The 22924-nt window shown below is 41.4% G+C and overlaps 1 protein-coding gene across 1 annotated transcript; it reads right to left on the bottom strand.

The window, feature by feature from the left end:
• Window positions 1–104: 104 nt before the first annotated feature.
• Window positions 105–22533, bottom strand: lingo4b (leucine rich repeat and Ig domain containing 4b). Its single transcript, XM_084356804.1, has 3 exons — window positions 22146–22533; window positions 3730–3846; window positions 105–3281 (listed from the first exon to the last, which is right to left on the bottom strand). The coding sequence occupies exon 3, from the start codon at window positions 3267–3269 to the stop codon at window positions 1455–1457; it is 1815 nt and encodes a 604-aa protein (XP_084212930.1). The 5' UTR covers window positions 3270–3281; window positions 3730–3846; window positions 22146–22533; the 3' UTR covers window positions 105–1454.
• Between the last annotated feature and the right edge of the window lie 391 nt (window positions 22534–22924).

Consider the following 22924-nt stretch of genomic DNA (forward strand, 5'->3'; position numbering starts at 1 on the left):
TCCCCTCATTTTGATACCGTTCCAAAATATTTTACATAAAACAATGCAAGGCAATCCACACACACACACACACACACATCCACAGATACACAGACAAGGCGGGCTTCAATACAGGCATTTATTGAAGTGAAATGGAAAAAAAAAAATCATTTATGAACAAGATAGCAAACAAACATGTCAGTGCTGTTTGTGTGGATCATTTACATCCTCTTTTCATGGCATAATAAAGCATTGCTTTGTGCGTAGTGCATCTACACAGTAACGTTTATACACTACAAGAGTGGCATATTTGAGAGACACTAATCCCCAGAACTAGATAAAATGATAGAATAAACCGAGCGCACACAAACGCCCTTGACCTAAATATTTACAAGATGACAACGATCAGGTGAGCATTCTCTCTGTCGATGGTGAGAATGTTGCTGAGGCACATAGTTTCAGTGTTTGTGTGGGTAAAGAATAAAAAAAAGTTGGTTTCTAGAATATAAAAAAAGGAGAAATCATAGCTGATCATCTTCTGATGGAACAAAGGGTCATCTAATGTCGTTACGAGATAAAATGATACAAAAAGAAAGACGTTGATCCAATTTGGACCTGAAAAAACTTGTTTTAAGTATGAAATGGGGAAAGGATACATTCCTATGTACAATAAAGTTTGCTATCAGTCTACATGATCATTTAAAGTAAGCAGTGCCCATAACATGATGCACATCTTCAATACAGCATGTAACAAAGCTCCAAAATGTCCGAGGTGTAACCATTAAGTTGAGAATTATTTGGCTAGTGTATTCCATATAATTATTGCCAGTATCAAAAGCTTTGTAGTCACATATTGATGTGTTGAAGTCTTACAGCCAGTGCTGAAGTGGCAGTCTTTGACATGATCCTCTGAGGGTAAGCAGAAATAGCAACGTGAGGGTCAACAGGGGCAAATGTTTACTTGGCTTGTATTGGCAAGTGAAGACGTAAAAACTGAGCACACATGTACGATGTGAATGTTTAAACAAGCACCTGAAAGTGACAAACTTTGACAAATGTGTCAAACTGAGCTGTATTCATGTGTTATTCATAATATCTGTGAAAAGAACTATTTTACAATTACATGCTACATAAAAAAAACATTAGATCTGTGTTAGGTAAGTGGTCATTTGCTTATCCAAAGTAAAGGTTTGTAAAAGAACGAACAGCAACCATGAGACAACTCCGCCAAAAAATCTGTTAACATCTTTCTGCCCCAGTGTCATGATATATTCATTAGTTAGATAACACAGCAAAGTGGCTGTTAAGATGTAACTTTCCTCTCTAAAATTAGAAGAGGGCCAGCATAAGCCCAACAAACTGGCTCTGATTTGCCTTCAAAGGGGCCTTTGAAAAGAGGTCCCGTCTGTCCTTGAGTGTCCCAATGGGGAGAGTCCACAGTCATTATGAAGACCCATTTCACCTTCTCCTTGGCTTTAAATGAGTTTCATGGTGAACCTGCCACCATCACCTCCGTCCCCTCCTCCACCGCCCATGGAAGACCGGGGAACAAAGTCAATAGTTGCCGTGTGCTTGATCTGACCTTTGCTCTGGCTCCAGAAGAACATGAAGACAAAACAGATGGCCACCGAGCTGAGGAAAGACAGGAAGCCCATGGTGGTGGCGATGATCAGAGTTTTTGCATCAAATGGGTATGGCTTGGCCATTTGAGCTGAGGAGTTGGCAGCTTGGGGATTTGAAGGCTCTACCCAGCCCTCCTCCGCGAGGTAAGGGATGGTTCGGTTACGGGGGAGCCCCTTCACATACAGACCAACAGTCAGGCTGTCATTGCCGGCTGCGTTTCCCGCCAGGCACTGATATGTGCCGCTGTCCTGAACTTGGGCAAAACGCACTTCTAGAGTACCATTGGGCAAAACTCTGATTCGTCCTGTGGGAGAAACCACATTCTTGTGGGATGAGATCCAGGTGATATATGGGGATGGATCCCCATCAGCCTTACAGGAGAAGAGAACTGTAGTGCCCTCCTCTACTCTCGCCTCCTGCGGCCTCCGGTCCATGATACGGGCTGGGCGGCAGGTAAACAGCCTCGGGAGCTCCTTCTCTGAGAAGTCTCTGAATTCGCGCTGTCTCACCGCATCAGGAGATGAACAAGTGGGCTGATGTCCATCAAAGTTCAAGCGCAATCGGCGGCGGACCACCCAAATGAGCCTGCAGTCACATGCTAGGGGATTCCCATCCAACCGCAACACCTGAAGGTTCCCCACAGAGTGGAAGACGCTCTCCTCCAAAGTAGTGAGCTGATTGGATGTCACATTAAGCATGCGAAAGTAGGCCAATCCCCGAAAGGCTCCTGGCTCTATTCTTAGCAGGCTTGCCCCTGCTAGGTGAAGCTCCTGGAGTCTCAAGAGGTCTCCTAACATATTACCTTGAATAACAGTGATGGGGTTGTAGGATAAGTCCAGAAAGCGCAAATACACCAGGTGACGAAGTGCTGAGTAAGGAATAGCACTTAGGTTGCAGCTGCTGATGACAAGCGTGGTCAAATTAAGACCGATCAGGCTGTTGCTAGCCATCGTATCCAGTGCTGGCCAGTTTGCAATCAGGAGGCTACGCATACGGTGGAGTCGTCGGAAAGCATTGTTGGGCAGGGTCGTAATGGTAAGACGTAGCATGCGAAGACGTGTTAGGCTCTGGAGCTGAGAAAATGCCTCAGTGGGAACAGAGGTCAGGTTGCTGCGGTCTATGTTGAGCTCCTGCAAGTTCTGCAGACCAAAGAAAGCCCGCTGGGAGATGAAGACCAAGTCGTTCTCCTCTGCGTCCAGCGTTTGCAGGTTCGTCATTTCTTTGAAGGTATAGTCCAGGAAGACCAGAATCTCATTCTGGCTCAAATCCAGAAAGCGCAGGCTGGACAAGCCAGAAAACACCCCAACCGGGATGATCTTGAGTCGGTTATTCTTAATCCGAAGCGTCCTGAGATTTTGTAGGCCCTGGAAAGCCTCCACCTCAATCATGGAGATCATATTATCACTGAGATCCAAGTCTTGAAGTTGTGGGAGGCTGGAGAACTGGCGGCGCCCCACGGTCTTAATCTTATTGTGGGATAAATCCAAACGCCTGGCATCACTGGAAAAGCCCTCCGGGACTGAGTTCAAATGTTTGCCAGAGCAGATCACTTCTCTACCCTCAGGTCGACACACACAGCGGGGAGGACAGCTTGCTGCAGATACACACAGTCCAAACTGGAGCAGGATGCTCCAAGCCCCCCATCGGACGACTGACTCCACAAACATCTTACCCCCAGCCTGAGAAGAGATGCAGACATAAACACATTAGCTCTGATGTTTTGACAATTAATGCAGAAATGTTCATGTCTGTACAATATTTTAAATTCATGTTATTTTTGAGTTAGAAATACAGTGTTAAGCACACAGTGTGAGTCTCTCCATCAAAACAATGGAAACAAAAGAGGTAGTTTTATGACATTATGAAGTAGGTTGGGATCTACAAGTTGTTATCTTCATTGTTAAACAACCAGCTTCCTGCCTAACTCTCTGACATATCATCTGATGTTTCCCAGGACATTAAACACACCATTATATTGAGAACATTATGTACATAACTCATCAAAATATATATCAAAGGACTATTATTTTTTCAGACATTTTGATGCAGAAATTGTACATATTACATCTTTAAATCCCAAGCATGATATGATTGCATGGCTTAGTTTAAACTCGAGTAAACACATACCGTTTCAGTCTCCGAGTGCAGATTTTCATAACCAGTGGCAGTCAAGTTGGAATCAGACTTGAGTTAAGTCCTCTGTAGAAATGCGGTCCCGTCAATAACATGCCCTTTTAGAGTAGCCTGGACAGAACAGAGAGACAGAAAAACAAGACTTAACGAAATGTGTCTAAACACAAAACAGCATCCAAAATCAATGTTCACCTCAACAGCCTGGTGCTAGAGTATCATTTCCTGATGATTCATTTTGGAACAGCTGGTCTCATTGAGAATGTCATGGAGAAAAATAGCCTCTTTCATTTTGAGCTTGCCATATAACAGTGAATGCCATTTCAGACACCCCAGGACCAGGACAAGAACAAGGTGACACCATTTCCTACTGTTGACAAAGTCCCGTAACATATTTTTTTTACACTTGTCATTTGATATGCTGGCGAGCACAACAAAAAGCACACATTTGGAGCAGCAGAGTGAACCCAATATGAAGCAGATGTCGCAGCTGATAAGACCGGCCTACATCTCTGTACCACAGACAACAAAATCCCTACTTAACTGCTTATCGAAGAATACGTCGCACTTTTAAACGCAGGACATTTTATCCTACCAAAGACTGGGGAAGTACCATTAACAGTGCATAACACCCCATGAAGTGTCACATATGATCTGCCCTAAATATTTTTTTTTAAGTATCAGTGCGCCAAGCCTCGCGCGTGACGTCTCTCACAGAGCAGATGAGGCCTCAGTGGGATGAAAGCTTTGCCCCCTGGGCCAGGCATCTGGGTTAAGGCATGCCAACTGTAGCCAGAGCCAGCAACAGGGTGAGGGATTTTTCTGAATAAAAAGAGTTTATATACCAAATGATTATCTACAACTTTTTTAAAAGAATAGAAATGATCACAAATTGAAGATGGGAGATAAATCGGTTTATCCTTTTGTATACAGGATCTACTGCATATATGTTTATCCCGACTTTGTGCTGTTGCAGAACATTTTTGTGAAGTTTTTTTTCCTATCTGAATCATAAGTCTCTAGGTAGAATGTGCTGTAAATATTGTAAAGCCTTTTCACAGAAACTTGAGATTTGGGGGCTGATTACATGACTTCACTTGTAACTTCATTATTCTTAGAAAGAATAATAGATCAGAAACAGTGTTGGCTCGACTGTTGAAGTTGCCAAACTACCTCATATCTCATCCTTCATTTTGAATTGGTAACTACAGTTCACAATAAAGTAATGACTTAACCTTTGATATCTCTTATGTATTAAGTGTTGGCAAACTGGGTTCAGGTATGATGCTTTTTTAAAATGGAATGAGCTGCAAACTTAAACCAGAGTCTTTACTTTGAGATTTTAAAGCTCTGCTATTTGATGTTTTTCATGATTCTTGTAATTGTTTCTGTTGCTGACTCGTGCTTGTGAATGATTCTTGTTCTAATGTTAATCTATAAAAGAGATCTTAATCAGAATGAGATTAAATAGAGATTAAAGTAAAACTCCTGAAGTGAAACCAAAACTAAAATTGAATTTTCACTGGAAAGTTTCCGTTGCCAAGAATTTGCAAGATTACTTACATTTTCCCCAAAAAATGTAAGGACAGAAGCTCTTCCTGGACTCAAACTGAGTTTGTTAGAGGTGCTCTTTGGACGAACGCTTAAACAATTAAAATGCCTTTATTGTCACAGCATGGTCATGTTAGACCTTAAAACCAGCACATTTTATTTAATATGATTGTTTTACTTCAGAACTTTGTTTCAAAATGAGAAATTAATAACGTCAAACATTGACATAAATGTTGACGAAGCGATGGCTAAACTGGTCTAAGTAAAGAATACTTTGAATTACATTTTAAATTTAAAATCACGGAACTAGCGCTTAAAAAATAAATGAATTATTCTACAGAAGCTGTTTTTAAGACATATTTTGTTTAGGGTGAAATACTTTAATAAAAAAATAGATCTCGATTGGAGAGATTTAAAAGAAAAAAAAAAATCACAATTCAGGTTTAGAAAAATGACCATAAAACATAGAAAAATAGGCTTTAAACCAAGTTGATCCAATATCCCAACTGTCAAGAAATGGATTGCATTAAACAATAATGCTGTACTGAGTAAAGAGTGAACACAACTTGCACACTTTTGTAGAAAAGGAGTCCAAAAAAAGCGACTTACTGATGTGAAATGCTGCGTGGTGAAATATTACATAATTACATTATTCCTGTCCTGCCTTTGCCAGTTGAATAAACCAGTGCTGGGAAATATGTGTAAATTATGTATTTCCCTCTCCAAGAGCCACCGCTGAGACCAGCTACAGTACGTGCAACAACAGTGACTAACCATCAAAATCAATTCTCATTCTTAACACAGCACCTATAAAGTCTCCAAAACCTCCCTCAAAACTAAAAGCACAAAACATAACACAGCTCCTATAATGTTCCCCACTGCACAAAACAGCCTAAGAAACAAAAACTACACTCAACAAACAGGACAAAGTAATGTCTCAAAAACACAGCTCAGACAATCAAGAACCAGACTGAGTCTAACCTGCAGCTTCTCCCTCTCCAGCGTCAGTGTGGACTCGCCCTCGCTGCAGCCTCTCTGCCGAGCGACAGAGTTGTGGACAGTCCCAGAGCTGCACAGTCTCTGTCTCATCCCCTGCTCCTCATGCAAACAGCTCTTATACTGGCTGGCTGCGAGCGCCGAGTCCCAACACAGCACTTGTGCTCTTAGACTCCCAGGACTCCTCTCAGACCGATATATCAGACAAGACCAGACACAGATACCGGCACTTTATTAAAATCTGCGCTAGAGCCAAGTTACCATCGATCGCTGGAAGCTTTTCTTTATTACAGCCACAGTAATAATTAAATTCTTACTTCTATTTATTCATTTTTAGAGAGTAATTCTTAATCTAAATGCCTGGTGTAGTGCATTTGGTCTTTTAAGTTTGTCTTACATGATAAGGTGGTAGTGCCTTAAAGAACTATGTCATACATTAAAGGTGCACTCTGTAGTTTGGGGAGAAGTTTAAACCAGAAGAGAGAGATTATACTGAAATACACAAACGCGCTTTGTTTTCATGACTGAATAAACACATTTTCATACTGTTTTACTTTGTTTATATGTGGCAGACCCTGCCACTTTTGTAGCTTCAGCTTCAGCTAGCTTCTGGGGACCTTATTTTCCTGGGAGAACAGCTTGTTTATGCACTTATGGAAATAATACAATTTCAGTTTCGTACTTATGCTCTGGTTAGGTTTAGGCACAACACCCACTTGGTTAGGGTTAGGAAAAGACCTTTTTTGGGCTTAAAACTCAGTTTTGGTCCACAAGAACACGGCTTGAAACGTCCAAAAGTCTAGTTACAAATACCTGTCATCACAGACATGCCTTGAGACATGAGATTTCCAGACTTCCTGTCAAATATATCCACTTTTTGTCCACCACAAATACAGCTGGACATGTTCTGAGGTCTCGTTAAAAACACCTGGTAATATCCAGTGGCAACATCCCCTTCACCTCAAGACATTAAAGTTGAGATTTTTGTTTGAGATGTCAATACGGTGTGAAGCCTTTAACACATACATATGAGAACATGTATGTGGTTTGCAGAAACATGAAATGCCAACATTTTATCCTGGGCTGTTTTTCCAACCCCCCATTCTTTGGAAGCAAACATTCAAATGTAAACAAAGTGCTTTTGGGTTCATGATGGATAAAAGCCCATATTTATTGCCAGTATCAGTCTTCTCAGTCCCCTCTCAGTGAGTAATACATGGGAGGGGCTCACAATTTAAAAAGTCTTGATCCCCCCTGAGCCACCTTGTGAGAGACATGGACTGACAGGTGTGCCATATCCCGGGTGGGTGGGCTGTCAGTTGCCGAGCTCTTCTGGCCAATCAGGAATCAGGATGACTCCTCCTCTGCTTCCCTGCACACATTATAAAAGCTACAGTCGAGCCAGAGGCCTCGACCCCGGAGTCACGACCAGGACTGACCCCGTCCGTCAAAATTAGAAAGTGAGGGAATACATGCATTTGTAATTTCCACGTGTATTCGTCACCCTGCGTGGCGCAAAGTCACATGAGTGTCGTGTTACGGTGTTAATTACGCTAACTATTTTCTATTACGCACAGCCACTGGTTGTTTCTATTAATGATGTGTTTTTTTAAATATCGGAGCAGACAGCATTAACAAACTCAAACCTGTGATAATACAGAACTGCATCATGTCAGATGATTCTGTTTTTATCACCTTAATGTCTTCAATAATAAGACAGTATATCTCTTAAGCCTGGAAAATCTCTACTCCGAGTCTTTGCTCTGTAAAGATTTTGTAATTTATGTAGTGAAAACTGCTCGGGGGGGATGAATATCATGTTTCATTTGAGTCTAAAAACACAAGAGTTGTTGATAACAGACAGAAGTGCCTGCCAAAACACTTACTAAATCATCCGTCTTTGTTGACTCTTCCATTGTTATGACAGCCTGATGAACCACAGAATGTAAACTAGGTGCATTTCTGAGTAATGTTCTGCCTCTCTTTAAAAAACTTAGCCTGTGCTGGAGATCTATTCTGGTTGTTTTACCAGTGAACTCTAGTTTTGTTTTAAGCTTGTACTTCATAACACAAGGGATGGTCGAGAATTAGCGAACAGGCCTTTAATTAGCTCTAATTGGTGATTTACAGATAATTTTATAAAGCCCGGTGGATAATTGTACAATTATTTGCTCAAACTGGAGGCTTAGATATTAGCATTTCTGAGGAAAGACACTGAATTTCCATGATGTTTTTTGCTAAATTTCAGCAAGGTGAACGCTGACATCAAGTATTTTAATCACACGTAAAATGTCCATCTAATTATTTATTAGTTTGATGAGTTTTGAAGTTTTTGAATAGTGTTTTAGTCATTAAGTTGGTTGCTCTGGCTCCTGTAATAAATCACATATCTAGGTGTTTGTTAACACTTTATAATAACCATTATAAATAAATGCTAAATATATAGTTAGTCAAACAGATAATAAAATGCTTTATGAACCATTTACAAAGCAATTATTTATTGTAAAGTTGCAATTGAGTCGTAATACTTTGTAAAAGTTGATAAATACTGTTTGGTCGCCATTATACAGTCGAAACTGATAAACCTTTACAATCTTTTCATTACATTTGACCATTTACATTGAATTTATGTAACAGAATAAGATTAAAAACAACTTAACCCTAACCCGAGTCCATTGATCGTTTCCTGTTTGATTCAGTTTAATAATACCTTTGTTTGGTAGTTCTGCTTAAAAATGACTTCTGGATACCGACAGACAGTCCATCTGGCTGTTTCTTGGATTTGCTTACATAGTCTGGCCGGATAAAATCCTGATTGACCAACATGAAGCTGACATTTGACATTCCTGAAAAAAAACCTGTTTTTTTTTTTTTACATAACTCCGAAAAACATCCACTCTCAAAAAAGCCAACCTGGAGCCAACTCTTACCTAATAAAGCAACCACGATGCCAAAATGCAAAAACAATATCAGAGCCAATCGGATGTGACCTCTCCTCAGACAGTCTCTTTGGCAGCGTCCGGCCGTCTTTTGGGTGAACTCCCACTATCGCTTAATTCTCAGCTTCCTTGACTGCCCCTCGACCTCTCTCCTCTGTCATCAGACAAAACTCGTCAAGTCTCTCAGCTCAGGCCCTTATCGCCTTACATCAATCTGTGGCCAGTCGTCACCCCGTGTTAAAATTAGGACTTTCTTCATCGACTGCTCACAGCTGCAGATTTAGTCATTACTTAGTCGCCCACATTTGCTTTATGTTTCCCTGATGGTTACGATTAGGAGAAGGATTATGTTAGACTACTAGACAAATTAAAAAAAACAATCAGACAAATGATTTTATTGAAAAGCACATCATCAATAGCTTGTGGTTACATGCACTGTCAAAATCCCATCGTTGAAATACAGTTTTTAGCTTTAAACGTTTAAAAAAGGTAAATAAGATCTCACGTAAATTAATTAAGGATAATTAAAAATTTAGGTCACAGATTTGGTTGAACACTGTTGCAAAACAAATAATCGGGCTTAAAATTGCGGATGAGTCATGTTATTAGTTGGGTTTTACTGTTTTATGTGAAATATCTTGTTCACTTAGTTAACATTTAGGCTATTTTGATTAGAGAATTCAGCTGAACTGTTTATGTGGACGTTCAATAACATGCGCAAAGTGGTTTTGCCCGCTGTGAAGCGTCTAATCTGCCAGACATGAAACAGAAGAGGACGTTTTTTCCAACTTTATCAAGAAGATCAAATTAATTTATCCATTCACTCCACCTGTAAAAACAAATATATAAAACGTATATTATTGTTTTATTTATTGCAATCACAATTTTCAAGGTGGACCCTTGTCATGTCTTGGGAACAATAGTTGTGTTGTGTTGTGTTGTGTTGCACAGATTCCTGCTTATTTGAACAACTCATTCTGATTGGGCTATTACTCTGATTATTCATGCATTATTCGGGTCCAGGTAAACACAGCTAATGTTTTCTGATGTGGAGGAGGGTCACTGAAGGATTTTTATGAAGCTCACCAGAAATGCTTCACTCGGCACTTCAGCTCTGAAATGTTCATCTCATTCACCAAACTGCTAACATGAGCATTTCTGCTCAGGATCACATTCAACAAAGTGCTACAGTGAGCAGCGACTCATATCATTATCTTGGTGCAACAGGGCCAGAAGCAAAGAAGAGGCGATGATTCTCAATAGACTTCAGCTCTTTTTCTTTTCCTGCATTACGGCTTCATTAGCTTTGAAAAGAAACTCTCTCTCTGAGCTCGGCTCTTTTAAGTATTACCTTATCTTCCCATTTCTCAACGCTCAATCTCTTCCTGTTACTTGAGGACCTGCAGCAAAATGTGAATCACTCTGACAGACAGCGTGCAGTTATGAATATTTGAGCGTGAAAACTTCTTTTTGCAACAGGTGCGCGGAAACTGGAACAAGACCTAACATGGACGGCAGGGTGACAGTCTTTGTTTCCTTCCCTGTTTGGAGGCCTCGAGCGCGAATCCCTCGTGCCAACCAACCCATCTGACCGAGAATGCACAGTCTGATCCCGGCTGGCTTTTCTGACACTTGTCAAAGAGCTATTTTTAGCTTGTCACAGTGAGAAAGACAAGAGCCTGGCTCAAATCCCCAATTAAAGCGGCTGGAACAGAACAACAGCGCAGGGGATCACAGACCGTGAGGTTGTGTCTTTGCACTTGTGTTTTCTGTGTCAGTGTGTGTGTGCTCAAATTGTTAAAAGAGTGTTTGACTGGGTGGTGGTGGAGTTGGTGTGTGTGTTTCTTTTTTTATGAGCTTCTGGCACCTGCCGCAGTGTGACGGCCCCTGAGACCTCCTGCATGCGAGCAGCAAATATTAAAAGGTTTGCTGGCAGAACAGCTGTCGGGTGCATAGCTGGAAAACAAAAGTCCCCTGGTCTTTCCCCTTTGGGTTTTGTTGGGGAAAGGCCCTGTAAACAAAATCGTGTCAGGAACGGCATCTATGTCCAACAAAATGTTTAAAATTCAAGAGAGAGGACAGGGAGAACTTTTCCCACCACGAGACGAGTCTGTCACAGATACAAAAGTAGAAACAGAAGTTTAACACTGCAACGCTGAACAGTGACAGCCCGGGCTCAAATATCACGACATCACCGCATCTATAGCCATGCCAGAGAGACAGAAGAGACAATGCACGACAAACACAGAGATAAGTGTGCAGCCAATGAGTCAGCAGGTGTTAAAATATGAATGTAAAGTAAAATCTAGTGGCTGTCAGTGCTAATGTTATTGAGCTTGTCTCACCAGGTTTCACTCTCTAAGTGAAATACAAGCTGAACAGCGCGGTGAGTCCCTGTGAAATGTTGAGTGCTGCAAAGGGGACAGATGGCTTCGCTGCTGGTTGATAACTGACGCTGACTTGTTTGAAAAGGGAAATAAATGCCTCATTTCAGCGCTCGATGTGTGTCTTATTCTTCAGTTAGCTGCGCACTGCGGAGTACGACAGCGTGTCAACCACAAAATGCCAGCTCTTAGTCGTCAATCAACCATTGCCAGTAGAAACGCTCAGTCTTGAGGTTTTATGCTCTTTTAAAAACATGAACAATAGCTGTAGAATCAATTGGACTCGAGACCCAAACACACCAGGTTGGACCGTCAGTGAGCATCTGTGGTGTCTCTCGTACCGCTGGCACAAGTCGGCCCCTGTCGGCTCCTTTTTGGCCGACAGAGCGTGTTGCACTGGTGCCAGAGTCTGCTGGTGAGAAAAATCACTCTAATTGGAAGTTCAGCTAAGCAAATCAGTGCATGAGAAGAAAAATGGAAAGTCCCTTTTTCCTGTCGCTGTTCAATCCATACTTTTAACCCTTTCAGTTTTATCTTTCGCCTCTGCCTCTTCCTTTCTTCTTCCAGAATCAAAGGACCGAGGGCTGACTTGCAACGTTTTATCAGACACATTCTCGAGTAGAAGGAGCAATATTAATGAGATGTTGATGAAGATTCTCAGTCATGGTAAATCTAGGTGCTGTATCGTAGGCAACTGGACTTGTTTCAGTTTGTTGAAGACGTTTCACCTCTCATCCAAGAGGCTTCTTCAGTTCTTACTAACTGGAGGGGAGTTGCAGGCTTTTAAACTCTGCGTGGGAGTGTCCTCACAGAGTCGTTAAGGACGCGTGTGAGCTCCACATGCTTACCATCAGGTTGATTATTAGCTAAACCTGGTGAATGACACGATAGTGGACAGGTGAAAATTGGGCATCTGTTGTTCATCACATCACGTAATCCAGTTTGTAGTGGAGGAATGTAATGTTTACGTCATTCTCGTCCACATTACATAATATTTCTGCTCATTGTAGAACATTTTACAGACTGTGTAGAGGTCAGGCAGGCATGTTTTTATTTGCTTATTTTATTTTTCAAACTGCCGTGAGGAAAAATACAGACCCATGAATACTAATACCGCCAAGGAAAAGGGTGTGTTTGCCTGGTTGCATTGCAGAAATTGGCATGTGGGGGGGAGAGATAAAGAAAAGTGTGTGTGAGTGTGGCTGCGAGCTTGTGTCTGTGACGAACGGGATTATATTAATTGTTTTTCCTCTGTGCCTACACATGAAAACACATTTATTTCATCTGGATGTTATGGACGGGTTCTGTGTGTAGCCTGGGTTTGAAATGGAGAAGTTCTTATTCAAGTATAAACTGTGTGACGACGGGAGGTCCGTCAACAACAGAGTCCAAACACATCTACATTTTGAGATACGTGAGTGTGTGTTTGTGTGTATCTGTGTTCATGTTTTGTGTGTTGAATTTAGATGCGAGGTTTGTCGAGTGTGGGTGTTGTTTTCCCATTTCTTTTGTTGATATCACCAAAAAAAGGCCAGAAGCGATTGCAAGCATGTGACAAACAAACATGTCCGTAAGAGACAGAGCGACAGACGCATTAAGAGCGGGTTTGTTTGAGTTTTACACACATGTAATGAGTCGGAGAAGTGGGTCACAGTGACAGACTCACTCGCATCGGTTTTCGTTCCAGCCTGCGTGTCGGTAAAGCACTCTGCTGTAATTCCTCATTCTGACGAGGAGAGAGTTAAGACTCTGTGCGACGTCACGCAAAGTGCGGCGTCTGCAATATTAATAATAGCACAAATAAATGAGGGAAGGGAATTAGTCTCAGTGCAGCGCCTATGTGATGTGACAAATTAGGTCGTCTCAGCTAACAGCAATGATGCATCGGATCCATCGACGCACATCAGAGGGATGAGGGGAGGTCACGCATTACAAGAGGAGCTGACTGACGGGAGACGGAGGGTGCTGAACCTGGAGCAGGTCACACACCGATCAAACTACATCAGGGCAACAAACATGCCGACTGTGGACTTCAACTGCAATCAGCTCCTCTTCAAATGTGGGACACGAGCCTGTTGATGTCTCTGTGGCTGTGCAGAGATATCAAACACGTGTTTCTGTTATGGAAGGACACAAGTCCCTCAGTGCAGTGGAGGAAGAAGCACCGAGAGCTGAGTAGGAAAGTAATACATACCCCAGAAGAAACTGAAGTAAACATATCAGATCCTGTACTGAAGTAAACATATCAGATCCTGTACTTAAGTAAAAGTATTAATACCATACTGCACGAATACTTACAAGTAAAAGTTCTGCATTCATAGTCTTACTTAAGTATAATCTGGAAAATGTAGTATTCAAAGTAAAGGTACTCAATGCATAAAAAATGAAAGTCGCCTGTGACTGATATACTATAGATTGGTATTACTGTGCCTTAATGTAAAAGCAGGATTTTTCTGTTGTGGTTGGTTTCGGTGGAGCTCATTTTGAACTATTTTGTACAGAACTGCAACTAACGATTATTTTCATTCTGGACTCATGTCATCATTTTCTCCATTAATCGATTGATTGGTTTGCAAAAATTATGGAAGTAGTGAGAAATGTTGTTATTAAATGTTTTGTTAGCTAGTAACTAAAACTGTCAGATAACTGTAGTGGAGTAAAAAGTACAATATTTACCCATAAAAGGTAGTGTTGTAGAGGTAGAAAAGGCACAAAAAGTAAGGACAAGTGAAGTACAAGTACCTAAAATATATACTTAAGTACAGCACTAAATGTACTGAATAAATGTCACTACAAGTAATAGTGGCGAGAATAAAAGTAAGTAAGTCAGTTATGACACATGAAGCAGAAGGGTAGGTATCATTTTTTAGATAATTGAAAGAGAAAAAAAAGAAAGAAATGAGGTGAAAAATGAGGAAAAAGGGAAAATAATGATGAGAAACGGTGGGGGCAATCAGGACAAAAAGGAGGGAAAGCAAGGAGGGGAAATAAGGAGGATGAAGTCAGAGCAAAGGCAAGAAGGTGGGGAAAGGAGAGAAAGAAAGCAAAAGGGGAGAAAATGAAAGAAGGGAAGCAAAAAAATGGGAAAATGGAGGGGGACACGTAGAAAAAAGGGAGGGAAAGAAAGCAATATGGAGGTAAAAGTGAAATGTAGGAAATCATAAAACCAAAAAAAAAAAAGAAATGGGAGAAAGTACAAAAAACTAGCTCAAGTGGAAATTGTACTCAAGTAAAATACTTGAGTAAATGTCCCGTTACTGCCCTTTGCACCTTTGTGCAAGTACCTCCGTCACAAAAATGTGTGTTGAGGAAATGAGGTAAGCTCGAGAACAAAAGAGGGAAAAAAAAAATCACTATTGTATTGTTTCACAGAAAAGCGATCAACTCCATAATCTCCCCTCACTACTGTGCAGGTGGAGCTTTTTTCCCTCTTTGGCACACTTACCGGTCTGCGTGCTAATCTGACGGAGCAGATCCACAATCCCACCTGGAGCCTGAGCCGGCGCCAGTACTGTTACGTGTGTGGGAGGGGGATCGGAGGCTTCCTGTAACTGGCAGGTCACAGGCTCGATTCCCCACAACCACTGACGTCAAAAGTCTCTGAGCAGAGTTACTTTTCTGTCACTGCGTAGGCTGAACACAGTACACACCGCCGTCAGTTCCCAGAGAAAACACAGAAGACTGTGTAGCCAACAAAAACAAAGATGTATTTCTTTTAGTTTTTAATCCTGCTCTTGCGTCCCTCGCATTCCGCACACTCATCTTGCGACAGTAAAATTTTTATGTAGAGGCTGGTAATTTTTTATGCGACATCAAAGTAGATTAACAAATATCCATCTGATGGTGGGAGTCCTTTGGGTTTATATACACAGACATTATTCACTCTCTCAGTCAAAATGGAAAGCAATAGTTGCATACTGGGCAATATGGATTCACATCTGTCAGTAAACAATAACCTTCGAGTATTCAATATTTCCCTTAACTATTTTGAGACATAAAACTACAACCATGACCAATAGACTCATGTTTACATAGCCAACACTGCATGATATTGTTTGGGCTGGACTAATTGCCAGGCAGAAGAGCCAGAGTTCAGTGTTTTATTTCATTATTTTCTACATGTTATGTATGTAAATGTTAACACAAGACAACATAATGTAAACATAACACTTAAGATTCTATAGAAAACATTGTATTCAACAAATATCGTTTATTTATATTCTATTCTGCTCTGCTTCTTTTGAGACTGACAGATGGAGCGAACTGTTCGAACGGAGGGAGGATTGTGGTGGGAGCACTGAGGTGTCAGCTGTGACTGTAGCAGTGGTAAATGGTTTGCATGGCTCACGGGTCAGGTAGGATGGGGCCTTAGCAGAATTTGCTTCAGACTCCAGGGAGGTCTGCTTATGTATTCACCTAGTACAGAGGGAAAAAAAATAGTTTTCACCTCCAAAAACAGGCGACAAAGTTGTCCTATGTTTATCTTCAGGTTTGTGGTAACTATGATATGCACTGTACAGTACAATACTCCTTTCAAAAGATCTGAAAAGATAACAGATTTTTGATTTTGATGAAGAAAAACAAGCCTTTAAGAGGTTTTGTGCTAGTATAACAACGTCACACCACTTCTGCCTTCTTCTCACGAAGGACAATCTCATGACTGCAAGAGGTCACTTGTCAAGAACACTTTAACACCCGTTCAAGGATTTGGAGAAAGTTACCAATGATCTCATTGTTTCTGATGATAATACTCTTGGAGTTTTGTCCTTTCCTGTCATGCATGTCGAGAGAAATGTTACTGTACAAGCGCTTCGAACAGCCAGCAGGTGCTGTTGGCGCAGCAAGGAGGATTCTTTGACCCGATCAGTTGGCTGCTCCTCCTTATCCTCTCTGGGCCACCTGATTGCATAACTGTGACATCACATCAATTACTTCCAGTTATTCTTTGGATAATTTATCATCGGAGCCCTGTGAAGGACTATCCATCTCTCCAGGGACCCTGCCTCTTTTCCCATTGCATATGAAATAGGCTCCAGCCCCCACGACCTTGGCTAATGGGTATAGAAAATGGACATGTGGAAATGGAATTATCATTGAACATTCAGCCACTTAATGGCGGCTTTTTACATTTGATGTCCCTGCAGGACATGAAGTGAAGTTTCTATAGCAGCCGGAGCAGTTTGTCTGGAATGAATAGAGGAAGGAATGGGCGGGTTGTGTATGGGATTCAGTGCGCTTGAGAAGAGAGTTCATTTTTTGTGTCATCTGACCAGATCTAAAGGCTCCAGGGTTTTTTTTCTTGCTACCTTCACTTGTTGGGGCAGAAAGCCTGCTGTCAAAGCTTCTTCTGGATGCATTGCACTACTCTCTCCACTTATTTCCATGGCTTTGTAGTCCCAAGGAAATTGTACGAATGACAATACGTGTGCACTTCTGCAGTCTGTCCTTGGAGGCAATCATGGTGTTCAGTACAGGCAAACAACGGTTCCATTCAGTTGTTCACACACAGGGAAGTTGTCTCGCTCTCAGACCTCCACATACCTGACCGATCACTCCGATGGTTTCACAGTTAAGTATCGTTGGATGGCGGGCGTTCAGATGCTGTTCGATGATTCGACAAGCACTCTGAAGTATACACTGACCCCTTTTTATCGTATTTTTAAATGCATTTCTTCAGCTTATGTGAAGCGCTTTGTGAAGTAATTACCTCTGTGTTTCAAAAGGTATACATAACCTTGCCTGGCCCGGTCTGGCTTTGCACCCCTTGACAGATGGGCGCTAAATCGAGCGCCACCTAAAGAAAATCAATCCTCATCAGCTTTAAAGCCAAGGATAAAGGAAAACAACATCACATGCTCAAAGACAGACAGGTGATCTTTGGGAAAAGCAGGCAAAAACATCCCTAAGCTGTACTAAGCTTTTCTATCGGGAGCATACAGGACTGCTCCAAACAGGGCTACTGTTTTTCAGCCCCCTGCATCATCCCAGACCTTGTTAGTCCCAACCTGTCCACTAGATGGTCCAAGAGTCTCCAGCTCTTTGCCAATGACCCTCCCTAGTTTCTATCCAGGACAACAACTCCTTCTCTACTCATTTAGCATCAGTGTGCAAACCAGCTGCTCTCCTACGTCTTATTTTGCAGTTCTTTTGTGTTGTTTACTGCCTTTCAGTATTGTGTCCCTGTTCTGCAAACTTGCTGGTTGCTTGCTCTTTGTTTCTGACATAAAGCTTTTCCGGTGTAATCCAAGTCTCTGAAAGCCCTGAGATCCAAAATTCAGACGTTATTTACACCCTTTTGTCAACCAAAATCTTCACCTCATCCGCTAAGCATTGCATTAGCTCGCACCTTGTCTGCAGTGGGTGTACACGCTCAACAAGGCATCGAGGATGTAAATGACATCTTTTCAAATACATCTGTCATCTCAGGGCTCCTAACTTTGCAAGTTGACATCATGGCAACAACAACATGGCTAAGTAAAAAATGAGGTTGATGGTAAGAAACTTTTTTAAAAATGATGTAATGTAATGTATAGTCATTGCTTTGTTTTCTTTACTGCTTCCTTGTCACTCAGATACTGGACACAGCTGTCACCATGCAGTTTAAACACTGACGAGATAAAATGCGAAATAAATTATTTTTGGCCGACATGACACGCACGATCACATCAAAGTGGGAAGAACAACTTCCCAACTCAGGAAATTGGGACCATCCGAGTAGCGCGTCAATGCAGCATGAGACTTGGATTACGCCTGATGAGCTGTATGAAACCGTTTTATGTTTATTTTTTCGGTTGTTATTCTACATTTTAAAACAAGTCCCCAGCCACTTTACGCTGTTTTGCTGTGAAGCTCCAGACATGTATTGTGGACTACAAAACTTCACCCAACTTTCCATCAGCATGGGGTTGTGTAGTTAATGACTGAATTCCTTTGAACCGTTCCTTTGAGCCGACGATCAGATTTGATGTTTTTGTTTTGTTTGTGGTAATGGAAGCCTTCAAGCAGACTCATATTATTCTTTGATATAGTTATTATAGATGTAGCACCTCAGGCGGAGAGTTCAGCAGATAAAAAATACCTTTGATGATTATGAAAAGAAACAAGTCTTTTACAACTGATCGTGTAGGTAGTTTTGTAAAATGCCTGTGAGACAGGAAGCCCACGAACAGACGACTACAATCAAACTGGAAAAGGACACGCAATCTTGGAAGAGGAAATGCAGCATGAAAGAAAAAAATAAGCATAAAAGAAAATTAAGTTGCTTTTTTCAAGGCCAAACAACACAAGGCTGCTGCTGACACAAACCCCCAGGCCAGTGGGCATTCAACTCTCAATTCATGCCCTGACTACATTTGTCCACTCTCAGTGAACATCTGATCTTTCTATTCATCTACAAAAAAGACTCCAAATGACTGTGTGGCCTGGATAGGGCTTTGCGCACACTGTGTTCAAAAGTGCTGCTGTGCACTGCGGATTCTGCCCTCGATTGATGTTTTCATGTGAAAACCCTCCAAAAGCAGGTCTGGTTGAGACTCAGATAAAAAGGACAACCAACACAACTCAAAAAAAAGACTTGATGTGAAGACGTTTATCCTTTGCAAAAAAAAAAAAAAACAAGAGAAGCACTGAACATAACTGTAATCCCATGGCCCGTTAAGACTGAGAAACATGGTGGGTAGATGCATTGTTCCAGGCTCTGATGCATCTTTTCTGAGACAGCTCGCCAACATCTCTGGCTAAGCCTGGTATTAAGGTGCTGCAGTTGGAAAGAAATCAAAGCTGCAGTGACAGTGTGTTAGCAGCATATGGCTTTTTTTGAAGACTGATATATTTAAAATGTGATTTTTAAAGCTACAGTCATCTGTGGCCAATAATTTAGCTCATCTGGAAAACATTTAAATATGAAGAATTATTCAAAAAGTATGATACAATAAGTATGTTGCTTATTGCTGAGGCCGTTTGTTTTTCAATATCTTACTTTCTTTCTTATTTTTTAAGGGGTTCGGTTCAGTTTACAATATCTGAGTCCCCACAAAAGTCATTGTTTTAGAAAAAGAAACTTAAATAAAAATACTCTCATCCAAATACTGTGACCTTCTTCAGGAACTGAGGATTCCTGACAATTAATCACAACCAAACCACCCACTGAGGAAGGCTACGTGATGTGCAAGCTTCATAAAAACACTAGGTATCAAACAAAAATAAATGAATAAACTCACATACTATAAACTGAAATACTGATCTTCAGCAGTTGGACATTTACAAAACCTTTTGGATCTTCTGGACTCAACCAAGAAAGCTTTTCAATGAATCAAACTAAATGAAACCAACTTGTAATCATTCTCAGCAGCATTTTGTTATACTGACATTATATGATCACAGTTTTGTTATGTTTAGGCACCAAAATGACTTGGTTATGTTGGAAAACACAGGGTATTTACCCATAAGTTAAATAATAAAAGTCGACAGGATGTGAACAGTGGCTTCTTTGGTGAAAGTCCTGTGTTTTACCCTTCAATACAGCCCGACCTCCTCCCTACGCACACTTTATCCCTCTCACAACATCACCTGACTCGCTCTGAACGCCTCGTATTGCTGCGGATGGGTTTTTTACGTTATTTGAAAGCCCGGTGCCTTGTTTGCTGTATCAGATGCAGAAGGGTGTGACAGATCGTCGGTATTTGATGTCCTTGGCCAAATCTTTTTTCCCCATTATAGCCCAAATCATTTGATCTAACTTAAGGTATTCATTATGAGTTTGCTTCACTGCCTTAAGCCTCTTTCAGATGTCTTCCTAGCTCACTGTGATGTTGAGTAACTTACAGAGATGGGAGGATATTTTGAGATTTGAGATACAAACTCTTCTAAAAAAAAACAGGTGTTTTTGCAGGATATTATGATGTCAGAGCGACGTTGACCTTTTGGATATAAATGTCATCATCCTAGAAGACATTTGTATAAAATTGTGTGTTTTGTGAGGTCACAGTGATCTTGACCTTTAACCAGCAGATTATAATCAGTTCATCTTTGAGTCCAAGTGGACATTTGTGTCAAAATTTGAAGAAGTTCCTTGTTTTTTTGTAAGATATCATACATGTCACACGACCAGGACAATGAAGATCATTGCACCAACACACTGCTACACCATCTGAAGACGGAGAGCACTGCATAGCCTGGCTGCACGTTTCCACCAGCGAGGCCGTGAAGGAAAAGCTAGTTAAAGACTTGTCATATTCTTCTCTGCCTGAGGCAATCAATTGAGGTCTTGAGCAGCTGCCCAATATAACAGTCCAGATAAATCACTCCCTAACAAGGAGACTGACATACTTCCTTTGCATAAAATGCCCTCTGATTAAATTGCCCATTTGGCAGAATCCCAAGCGTCAAATCCTTGGTTTCTCCCTTGATGTTGATCTGCTCCTCCTGAGCCACAGTGCAACCGATGTGATGATGTGTGTCCCCATTATGACAGGAGGAGGAGAGGGGACAGAGAGCTCGCTGCCGAGTCTGAGTTCACCTCTGCGTCCTCCGGAAAACGCTGATCCTGGCTTATATCAGACCGCAGGTGAGACGATTACGAAATCGAAACATGGAGGTTTGATCAGGAGAAGCATCTTGATTTAAAAAAAACCACAGAGCCCTCACACTGTCGCACGCTGAGGGGAAATGAGGCTGCAGCTACTGATGGCTGTAATCCTGCTGAAACGCAGTTAAAACACAGTCTGCTGTGGCCCTTTTTTTTTTTAGGTTTATGGAACAAACTCTTCCGAGGATTACTGTGCACATGGGCCGAGTGTAGCTCCCCAAAAAACAACAACAACAACAAAAGGGACAGACAGATTTACTCAGACAGCAGAACAACTAGGCCGAATAGTAAAGTATTAATGGCACATTTTTTCCTGGGTTTCTAGAAAACAGATTTATAAAATATTAAATATTAATATAGGTCAGCATCCAACCTCACCATTGTGACAAGATACAAGTTGCTGATATAATAGAAGCATGATGGGATTTTTTTTTTTATAATGATATTCCTCATTGGTTTGCACAAAAACACCCAAACAAGCACATTAACGACAAAATAGGTCGAAACACCAGATAAATCACAATTAACTGCCAACTTCAGTCTGATTTCAGTGAACTTTAAGAACAATAATCAAGTTTTTTGTTCGCTTATGATCAAAAAAATCATCTGAAATTGAAAATAACTGCACAAATACGACACTGGCACACTCCCAGCATCAACAGGGACATCTGGGGATTATTACAGAGTCTCCGTAATGATAGATGAGGTCTATTGAATAACATAAAGTCAGGAATGCATCGTTATAGAAACACGACTACCTCATTATGAAAATGATAAAGATAAGGGGGTTTAAATGTTGAATTCAGACTCAGTTCATGCTGTTTTTCTGATCCAACAAGTAGTAAGTGATCAAACCTGAAAAGGAGTTCGAGTTTTGTTTTTTTTATTCTTTTTTTTTTTGTATTTTTTGTTCTGTAAAAAGTCCCAGAAAAGATGAATTAAAGAGGAACAACTCACCAGCTGAAGCTTTCAGTGAAGGAAACATCGCAGCAAAGCTTCCACCTCTTTAACGTCCGTCTCCAACAGCAAAACGTGTTCATCTCTGTTCAGGACACTTTCCCTTCTCCCTCCTCCTCCTCCTCTTCTCTGTCTCTTCTTCTTCCTCCTCCTCCTCTTCTTCTTCCTCTTCTTCTCTACATCCAACCAGACTTTTCCAACATCTGTCACACCAGAGTCGCGCAGTTTGCCTCGCCCTCCTTCTTCATTAATTTCCCTTTCCGACAGCCGAACACCCCTCGGGGGAGTTTTAGGATAATTGCGCTACTAAAATAAATTCAGGTCGACTCAGTCTGTGTGTGTCGGTCTTGTTGTGTGCGCTGCCGCTGCTGCTGCTGCTGCTGCTGCTGGTGATGATGATGAGGATGATGATGGTGTGGAGGAGAAGCTGCTGCGCTCTGACCGACCGTGGATGTGCTGATGCTGCGCCCTGCGCATCTCCATCCCTCCCTCCGCTCAGCAGCACCAGCTAAAGTCACACAGGTTACAGGCTGGATGGATCCGCACCGTGATGCGTTAAGTCCCCATGTAACGAGGAGTGTCGCGCGTATTTCTCGTTACTTTTGTCACCACATCTCCCCTTTCGCGATTAAAAAATAGATTAATCCCATTTTACCATGTGGGCACACATTCCCACTACTTCGTGTGTCAAATAGATAAGAGAAATATTTGCTTTTGCTAATAGGGGGCTGGTTTTGAAAGTAAAAGAGATAATGGTATATGACTTCCACTGATAATGA

The sequence above is a fragment of the Pagrus pagrus genome, assembly GCF_965226575.1.
Source record: "Pagrus pagrus genome assembly, chromosome: 7".
NCBI classification, from domain to species: domain Eukaryota; kingdom Metazoa; phylum Chordata; class Actinopteri; order Spariformes; family Sparidae; genus Pagrus; species Pagrus pagrus.